We start from the raw sequence: 10,017 nt of genomic DNA, 5'->3' as shown, positions 1-10,017 counted from the left end.
CTTTAATACCCAGAAAACATCGTTGTGTAATTCCCCAAACATTGATTTGCAGTGTCTGGCTTAGGAAAATTGGCTGAAAATTGCAACTTGGATGAGCACTGTGAGAAAAAACAAAACTTGGGCCCAGAGAACAAGGCCATAGATACTTTCAATTGAAGCATTCCACATTATTTTAATCGTACTTTAATGTTCACTTACATAAAATTAATTTCCATCAAAGAATGCAAATACAAGAGTCATCATCCAGAAACAAACATGCACTGTAACGCAGCACAGCAGTGAGAAAAAGAGAGAGTCTAAGTGTGTCTCCTTTAGATATGGACAAAATGGAAGTCGCGTAGTTATGTCGAACAACAATAACACATTTCAGCTTCTATCCGGTCAAAACTGTCCATGTCTGATGTGTTTTTTGTCATATTGTTTGAATTTATTTCGCCGTCTGCAAAACCACCCATGATTGACTTGTATGCATCTGTACTACGCAGTGTGTCTGTAGAGCGGCAGAGAGTGAAAGTACAAAATGACATGCATGAATCACGCTTTCTCAAAGGGGAACAAATGTTTCTCTTTGCTTCTCCTCTCCCACTTTGTCTTCTGTCCACTGAAACTCCCTGCTTTCTCTTCCGTTGCTTTCTCTTCCTTTGCTTGCCTGTTTTGTGGCCAAGACATAGCCAGTGTCTCCATGGCAGTTTTAGCTCTGGAATTTTCCTCCTCCTCGACACCTGCTTCATCTGAAGACAGTCCATCACATTTGTCTTCGGCAGCGGCCTGGCCCTTTTTGCCATAACGCCGCTTTAGACGTTCTCTGATCTGAAGGCCCTTGACAAGCAAAGTCCAATTGGAGATCACCCTCTTTTCTCTTTTCTGAAAAATGACAGACAAAATGGCCATTTACCCAAACAACGAACAACGTTTCAAAGACCCTCCCACGAACCTCTTTCTCCCTCTGCCTTTGAAGCTCTTGTTCTTCCAGCCAGGCAGCTCTGAGGATCTCCTCATTCTCCTCACACACAATGTAGCCATCAGTGCTGGGGCACACGTTGGAACGAAGTTAATATATAAACAAACAATTTCTTGTACTACTAATTATATTAAACGTCTTACACCGCATGCGAATATCCCCCGTGAAAGTCGAAGCCAGTAACGGCGGGAGCAGCATCCATGTCCAACTTTTTGGCCACACGGTGAAGGTTGGACAGCCTGAGGTGGACGCAGCCCACCGGGAGCATAGAAGCCTTGAACAAGTAGACGTTGCCATAGTCGTTGCGGGGAACCTGAGGGCAACAAATGAGTAGTAAATAATACAGCAGTGAGAGAATCAATCTGAGGCCATTTACATGCATCTTTTGATAGATATTTTCAAGATTTTGGTTTTTCAAAAATTGTAAACCCAATAGATAACTCCTCAATTTTCCTTTGTATTGAAATGACAAAGTTAGCAATTCACTAGCATTGAATACCTTTCCATTCACAGCTATGGGAGGTTGATACACCTCTGTCTGCCATTCTCCAAACAGAGCAAGGTCATTGTCATCCTTCTGCTCGGTCATCATCCGAGCCTTACGGGAACGATTAGAGAAGCCCTTCACCATCTGACGTGGACACAAATCATTAAAATGAAACCCCGGAGATCCCATTTTAAGGTCGTGATGATGAAAGGGAACAACATCGGAGAGTTTGGTCAATATCTAGTGTTCCCATTTTTATGACTATGGAAGGGGCTTATATAATATATAAATAAAACACATAATAATAGCAACAACAATGAATTGACAATCAAAATTCAATATCAAAACTCTTACCTTGTATGGTACTTCTCCTATTCTGACAGTCCGTGCTTCTTTCAGCCACGTGTCTTTGGAGTGTAGAGTATGCACACAATCTCTAGGAGAAAGGAACAAGATCACATTTAATATTGTTTGCCTCTAGAGTAGATCACTGTCGTTGCTTAACTGAAATAATACTGTATAATGAATACCAACATTACAAACAAGAGCTCGATATTGCTGCATTCGAGCAAATCATTAAAAAACATTAATATTATAGTATAACATTGATATAGTCTTTAGTGTCAAGACTTTCTTAAACCAGTCAAAATGTTCACATTATTACCATCAAATAATGAGTCACTTAAATGTTGTACAGAGGCTGAGATCAACCGAAGTCAAATTCTCCTTGTTTGGCATGCACATACTTGGCCAATAAAGCTGATTCTGAAAAGTGTCTGAACTCACACTTAGTCAGAGAACCTGTGAACTGGACAGACTACCCGCTGATTATCGATGAAAAATGGGACAAAATTATGAGGGGCCGTTGGTGATTAGAACCAGGCTTACCTCTCACACTTATGAAAACACTGTCATTCACACAATTTTATACTTCCATCCATCCATTTTCTGAACCACTTTTCCTCACTTGGGTCGTAGGTGCACTGGAGCCTATCCCGGCTGACTTTGGGCTGAAAATACATTTATTCATTCATTCATTTTCTGAACCGCTTAGTCCCCACGGGGGTCGCGGGCGTGCTGGAGCCTATCCCAGCCGTCATCGGGCAGTAGGCGGGGGCTGAACTGGTTGCCAGCCAGTCGCAGGGCACACAGAAACAACCAACCATTCGCACTCACTCACACCTACGGGCAATTTGGAGTGCCCAATCGGCCTAACAAGCATGTTTTTGGGATGTGGGAGGAAACCGGAATGCCTGAAGAAAACCCACATGGACACGGGGAGAACATGCAGAAGGGCGGTGAGCAAAAGCAGGTGTGAGAGGTAATCCTAAATTATGTCCGTGATGGTCCCTCACACTAAAGTGCCCTGAGTGTTTGACTGACCTGGAGTACACCGGCTCTCCTCGGCAGTATCCGAGTATGGCGGCTGTGTCGGGATAGATGGCTTCATACTTGAGCAGGTGTCTCTTTAACGCATACAGCGGGTGGTTCTTGTACTCTGCGATGGAGACGGGCAAGGGCTTGTTCAGCAGCTTCTTCTGCATCTGATTGGGCAATAAAACAAAGCTTGAGCATGCGCTGAGCCTGTTAAGTGAGACTTTTTTTCAAATTTGACAATGGTTCACCTCCTTCTCCTCTTTTATGTCCTGTTCATCTTCTGGTCTCAGGAAGGGCTGCAGCGTCTCTTCCCACCACTCCTCCACCCGCCTCTTTCTGCTTGACGTCATCCAGGTGGGGTCGTACTTGCGGCCCAGGTCCTTCACAAAGCCGTCTTCGTCCACACCCACCACGTACGTGATTGGCCACGTGGCATTCTGGGAGCAGAGCTGAGGTGCGCCCACTCCATGCTCCACATCCACACACACCCAGGAGGAGGTTTTGTCTACAAACACCTCCACCCACTGGTCAGCTCCGACACCATTTTTCTTTTTCGTGCTCTGTCTCTTTGGTTTGCTGCTAGCCTGTCCTTTTTCTCCATCTCTGTGATTCTCCTCATCTTTTCCTAGCCCACTAATTTTCTTCTGGGCTGTATTGTTCCTGTCATTTTTATCTTTGCCTCTTTCTTTACCTTTTACTACCTTGGCAGTTTTGCTCCCAATCTCTGAATCTTCGCTGTCCTCCTCACTGGACTGTTGAGAGTCTTCATCACTAACTTCCTCCTCACCCTCGCTGTTGCTTTCTTCCTTGTAGCTGACCTTTGAGGCAATGCTACGTCGTTTGGAGTTCTTTGGTCTTGGGCCACCTGGCGACAAAATCTTCTCAGCCTCCTCTTCTACCTCTCCCTTTAATGGTTTTCTCTTTGCTCGTTTGCCTCTCTTGTCTCCAGCACTTTTTGCTTCAGCTGGCCTCTTAGAGCCTCGAGAGACTTTCTGTTCAGGTGAGCTGGTCTTAGATGTTACCTGGTTTTGGTTTGTTTTTGCTGGTGCGTTAGAGGAGGTTGTGGCGCCTTTGCCCTGTTGACAAGACACAGATTTAGATTAAAAGTATTTATCCTGCAGGGACACAATAACAGGCAAAGAAACAGAATGTCTACTCAGTAGATCTGACCATGCATAGAGATTCATATTAACTGAACTGCAGATACTCTATTAATATGTATTTATAAAATGCGTGTACAAAAGCATAAGCCTTTATTTGTGCTAATATATTTAATATTATTGTGATAATAGTATTTCACGCTAATGAGAATACGCTGCGCTGAAAATGAATGGATGGCTTAGATATTATCAAATGGTGATGTTACCTTGGCTGGTGGAGGTTTAAGAGGAAGAGGCTGCAGAGAAAGAACCAACCGACAAAAGAGCTGAAGAGACCTCAAGACCAGCAGGAAAAGCTACGGGAAACCAAAACAATATAACCATGTCAACAACATTTATTTGAATTATTCCATTCCCTTGGATGGGTCAACCTACTGACATGAGTCATCTCCTGGTGGTTCTTTGCTGACAGGCTCGCTAGACGTTTCTCCAGCAGAGCGCGAGGGTCGGGACGCTCTTCGTAGGAAAGACTGGGATTGAGGGTGAAAGTTGCTTGAAACCTGGGCGATGCAATGAGATTAGTGACCTTTTAACTGACAAGGTAAACAGTTCAAAGTTTGTGCATATTTTGGTTTCATACATATTTAAGGTAATTATAATTACCGTAATTTTTGGACTATTAGTCGCTCCGGAGTATAAATCGCACCAGCCATAAAATGCACAATAAAGTGAAAAATAAAACCATATATAAGTCGCTCCGGAGTATAAGTCGCACTTTTAGGGCGAATGTATTTGTCAAAATCCAACACCGAAAACAGACATGAACCAGCAACAACAGGCTAAACGATACGGGTATGCTGACGTAACATATACACAAACGAGGAGCTGAGAACGGGCCTGACGTACCATTCAGAGTTATTCAAGTAAGTATTACATAAATACTTAATGTGTACATAAATATTACATAAATAACACGTTTATCAAACCATCTGTGTCACTCCAATTCATTAAATCCATCGATGTGCTTTATGTAAACAATGCTGCAAGTACGCGTATGCCCCGCATATGCTGACGTCGGACTATTTGTTTATTTGTTTGCATTTCTAATTATACCACAGATCCATATAACGATATATAAAGTATATTTCGAATAACTATCATATTACAACAACATTATCAAACCATCTGTGTCACTCCATATCATTAAATCCATCGATCGTCTATTAGGTAAACAATGCAGCGTACGCTCGCCCTCTGATTCGTCATGATTTGCATTTCTAATTATTTCACAGACCCATATAACGATATATAAAGTATATTTTAAATAACTATCATATAGTAACAATATTATCAAACCATATGTGTTGCTCCAATTCATTAAATCTATCGATCGTGCTTTATGTAAACAATGCTGCCTATGTGCCTCATATGCTGACGTCGGACCCGTTGCAAATTGCATTTCTAATTAACCACAGACCCATGTAACAGTATATATAGTATATTTTAAATAACTATCATTCTACAACAACATTATCAAACTATCTGTGTCACTCCAAATCATTAAATCCATCAATCAAATTCCTCGTTCTTCATGTCAACAACGGCGCGCGTGGGCTGCAGCGATCTAGTACATAACTATGTTGTAGCGTTAACAAAATACCAAGAAAGACGTGGGTTTGGTAAACGGCTCTTTATTTAACAAAACAAGAGTTCAACGAGCCAACAACTACGAACATCCAGCCACGGAGGTGGAAGAGCGCTCCATAAATAGGACCGGGTGTGCGTAAAAGCCATGTCCGAGCCCCATCCACCGTCCCCGGACAGCCACCCGGCCGAGCGCCGGCCCCCGACTTCCATCCACGGAGGTGAAAGACAGCTCCCGTCGAGAAGGACCCGGCGTGCGTAAAAGCCATCATAGTATTTCAAACCTTCTGTGTCACTCCAAATCATTAAATCCTTCAAACTCTTTGTCTTTCTCTTTGGAAGTACGTGGGGCCCTTCGTCATCTTCATCATCCCGTGATCAAATCCTTTGTCTCTTATGTAAACAACCCCCGCGCGGCACGGGTGACGTCACTTGCAGTTCAAATGACAGTAATCCCTTGCTACATCGCGGTTCGTTTTTCGCGGATTTTTTAATTTTGAAAATTTTTGAAAAAAAATCACATATAAGTCGCTCCTGAGTATAAGTCGCCCCCCCCCCACCCAAACTATGACAAAAACTGCGACGTATAGTCCGAAAATTACGGTAGTTTGACTTGGTTGTTGTTGCTGTTGCCTACAAAGCACCCCAAAAAGCTCGTTCTTAGACATAGATTAATGCGTTCAAATTCATGATAAATACTTAACATTTGTTTATGGCCACTGGAGATAAGCGGTTGGTTGCATATAAATTAAATCAGGTTAATTTGAATGCTGTGTTTAGGCTAGTAGGGGAGTATAGTACATATTTTTGTGAATATACTTTTGAGTTGGCTTTCCCTTAATGCAGTGTTTTCCAGCCTTATGAGCCAAAGCCGCCTGGTAGAGAATTACTGATTTGGATGAGTAAACATACATGTACATACCACATACCATAATGTGTACATACCACTTTAGCAACCCAGAGAGGTAGTTCTGATCTTTACGTTCCTTGGCGACTGCACTAAAGTGGGCGGGCAGCATCGACAGAGTGATGGCAAGCAGATCGGGTTCACTGCACAGGCGGTTGCGGAACATCCCGCTGGCCAAAAGACACATGAGGTGCACCTGACAGAGTATGAGAAGAATCTAGCAATAACTCCCAAAGGCAGGATGGAACGATTCTCACAATAAAAGTGTACATAAGTGTGTTCACCTTATGTGTGTCGATCAGCAGGTCCTTCTTGTAACGGTTCATCACCCGTCTCAGGTACATTTCAAACTCTGCCTTTTTCTTCTGTCTGGCCAATCACAAATGATGATGACTCACAACAATATTTGAGCATCATTAAAAGGACAATTTGTCAGTCAAATGGCTCAAAGCCAAAAATAACTTCAATATTTGTCATGAAATTTGCTCATCTTGAGTCAAAGCAGAATCGCTTTTCTCAAAATGTTCCTCAATTTCCCAGAGTCTAATGATTGATTACAACTCAATTCATATATAAGTGAAAATCCGTGAAATTAGTTAATATATTAATATGTGGTGTTATTAACACATGGTGTTTCAAACATTTGAAATACAAACACAGTATCTTAGTAACATGTAAGGAGCAACCGAAATGAAATAGCTTTCTTTTTTTGTATTGACAAAAGTCTTCTGACACAAATACATCTTGTACAAACATTCCAGAAGGTAGACCATTTCCCAGATGCTATTGTAATTAGGCTTTTATCCAGTTCCATTTAGGGTACCTATAATAACTGATTAGTTAATTTACTGAAAGTTAAAATTCTCTGAGTTAGGTTGGTAATTGTGTTGGTTAATTGTGTCTGAGTTTACTGTCATATACTGTCATGGTATTACAAAACCAAATAGTCAATTGTAATAGTAAAGTGTAATTGCACCCTCTTCGAAAACACAAGTCAGAAGCCACCAAGTACAGTTTGATAGGTATTTGCTGCGCAAGAAAGCTAAGAAAATGCTTATTGATGTTCACTTACCTTTTCCTGACTTCAGGGGTCTCAATTTCTATCTCTACAGGCTGAGAGGGCAGGGCTGGTTCTGAGGATTCTGCAGGACTCAGAGGCTCAGCCAGTTCTCACAAAACACAAACACAAGTTAATTGAAAAGCAAGTACAGGTACAGTGTTGTTATTCTTTTCTATTCACCTTCCACCTCCTCCCAGTCATCCTCCTCTTCCTCACTCTCCTCCTCTTCTTCTTCTTCCTTTACACTGTGTGTCACTGGGGCTGCTGAACTCATCTTTTCATCACAAGCATTAGTGCTGTGCATCTCCACCCTCTTCACCGGTGCCCTGACGTGTTTACTGGTGCTGATGCCAACAGTATTTCCAACTCCATGGCCTGAGGAGGAGCGTGGCTTCGGATTGACCCTCTTCTTGAGCATCTCTTCCTCTTTTGCATTGCCCTCATCATCATCTTGGAGATTATAGCAAACCATTGATACCATTTAACCAATGTAATGGTCGGACATTTACTTTCTAAAGCTTTTCTGTTTTGCATGCTTGGTTGCCAAAACGTTTAACAATTTGAGTTACCAAGAAGTCAGCACAGTAATTATAAGGGCTATGCAGTAATAAAGGGCTTTGCAATATTGCACGATGAGTAGAATGGTCAACTTTCTATGAACATTGATTGTCAATAGGTTACACGGAATGAAATACGTGTTCCGCAAACTGAAGTTCCGAGGATCTAATACAGCACAGTGTGTTGAGTTAAATATTACCTGCATCTTTTCTCTTCGGCAGCACTTTAGTTCCTCCACCCTTTGCCTTCGGCACTTGTTTCAGCTTCTTCGTATCGACATCTGACTTCATACGGCCACTCCGCTTTGCCATGCTGTTTTCTTCGCTAGAATACGTATTTTCTTTTTATTTATTTATTTATTTATTTTTAAATCAAGTACAAATCTAAACGGTGAGTCTCAAAATCCCCCGCGTGTAATTATGCGCTGGTGAATAACATTAAAAAAAAGAAGTTATGTATCATGTCAACGCCTCTTTGATAACAGTTGTTAGACAATTCGTGAAGGAGGCGGGCTGGGGTGTCACTTCCGGTCATCTTCTTTTTCTTTTGGCATTCTGCGGAATCGCAACCACTTTTGAGTACGTACTGCCACTACGTGGAGACTCAAGTAAATTGCAGGCGATGGCAAAAACTATGTACTCAGGTGATAGGAAGTGACCGCGAACCCTGTAGTTTGCTGGTGCTGTTCAAGGACACGATTAGGAATGATTTTTAGCCATCAAAAGACTTTAAAAGTCACTAGTCTGTTAGGGGAAAAAGTAGATACCATAGATTTCTTTATTTACTTATTCATTCATTCGTCAGGCGGTGGAGATACTAACGAGGATTATCTGAATTATTGTATTGGTAGTACGGAACGAAAATGCGGACTTCATCCTGTGGGTGGCGCCAGAGGATAAAAAAAGTTTATATATATATATATATATATATATATATATATATATATATATATATATATATATATATATATATATATATATATATATATATATATATATATATTAATACTATAACTATAACTATAACTATATCTATCTATCTATCTATCTATATATATATATATATATATATATATATATATATATATATATATATATATATACATATAGATATAGATAGATAGAGTTATATATATATATATATATATGTAGTTATATATAGTTATATATAACTATATATAGTTAGTAGTTAGTCATATTTACTCTATATATCTATATCTACTATATGTATTACTCTCTATATATCTATATCTATATCGATCGATATAGATATTATTTTTTATTTTGTGCGTTTTTTGTGTTCTCTGCTGTCCATCCCGGATCACTTTTACCAAAGAAGCGCTGTTAAACATCGGACAGTCTTCTGATATTTTCTCTCCTGTCCTCTCAGATACAAACTGTTTGCCGGAGATTTTAGCTGGAGCGGCGATGCTATACAAGCTAGCACGCCGACGACGGCGCGGAAAACGAGCCGGAGCCCTCATTAAGCTGAGGCAGAAAGGGTTCCGCTCTGCCCTACCATCAATTCATCTGGCAAATGTTCGCTCCCTGGCGAACAAGATGGACTAACTGCTCCTCCTCACTTCGAGGAACACTGATTTCAGCAGATCCGCCGCGCTGTGTTTCGTTGAAACGTGGCTTACCGAACGTACCCCCAACCACGCCGTGGAGTTAGCTGGGTTTCGGCTAATGCGAGCAGATCGCAGCGCGGAGCTCACCGGAAAATCAAAGGGAGGTGGACTCTGTTTCTACATTAATGAACGTTGGTGTACTGACGTCATGGGTTTGAAAGAGTCTTGCAGCCCTCTCCTAGAAACACTTCATAAACTGCCGACCGTTCTATTCACCACGGGAGTTCTCCTCGATCGTCATGGCGGCTCTTTCCATTCCACCACACGCGCGTGCGAGTGAAGCCACGCAGATG

At 41.5% G+C, this 10,017-nt stretch overlaps 1 protein-coding gene across 5 annotated transcripts; it reads right to left on the bottom strand.

Moving 5' to 3' along the window:
- Nucleotides 1-128: 128 nt before the first annotated feature.
- Nucleotides 129-9,970, bottom strand: xpc (xeroderma pigmentosum, complementation group C). Of its 5 annotated transcripts, none has more exons than XM_085910772.1 (15): nt 9,812-9,970; nt 8,294-8,418; nt 7,717-7,986; nt 7,549-7,645; nt 6,761-6,845; nt 6,515-6,672; nt 4,365-4,485; nt 4,192-4,281; nt 3,074-3,901; nt 2,832-2,992; nt 1,803-1,884; nt 1,461-1,592; nt 1,105-1,274; nt 935-1,028; nt 132-864 (listed from the first exon to the last, which is right to left on the bottom strand). In XM_085910772.1, exons 2-15 carry the CDS (start codon nt 8,403-8,405, stop codon nt 535-537), a joined length of 2,730 nt encoding a protein of 909 aa, XP_085766898.1. In that variant the 5' UTR covers nt 8,406-8,418; nt 9,812-9,970; the 3' UTR covers nt 132-534. The 5 variants fall into 5 exon arrangements, with proteins under 5 accessions (XP_085766906.1, XP_085766898.1, XP_085766890.1 ...); XM_085910764.1 differs by having other exon boundaries at nt 9,737-9,823; XM_085910755.1 differs by lacking the exon at nt 9,812-9,970 and adding an exon at nt 9,613-9,736.
- Nucleotides 9,971-10,017: the final 47 nt, after the last annotated feature.

This window comes from Syngnathus leptorhynchus, chromosome 1, assembly GCF_054491065.1.
Source record: "Syngnathus leptorhynchus isolate UIUO chromosome 1, UIUO_Slep, whole genome shotgun sequence".
Taxonomy (NCBI): domain Eukaryota; kingdom Metazoa; phylum Chordata; class Actinopteri; order Syngnathiformes; family Syngnathidae; genus Syngnathus; species Syngnathus leptorhynchus.
Note: the sequence above shows the minus strand (reverse complement) of the source record. Positions and strands in the feature narration are given on the sequence as shown.

Excerpts from the sequence above, each read along its gene's own strand:
- xpc (XM_085910772.1), bottom strand. The coding sequence starts at position 8,405 with ATGGCAAAGCGGAGTGGCCGTATGAAGTCAGATGTCGATACGAAGAAG. Across the intron at positions 3,902-4,191 it reads TTAAACCTCCACCAGCCAAG|GGCAAAGGCGCCACAACCTC; the intron begins GTAACATCACCA and ends TCTTGTCAACAG. Across the intron at positions 1,275-1,460 it reads CCATAGCTGTGAATGGAAAG|GTTCCCCGCAACGACTATGG; the intron begins GTATTCAATGCT and ends TGTTGCCCTCAG.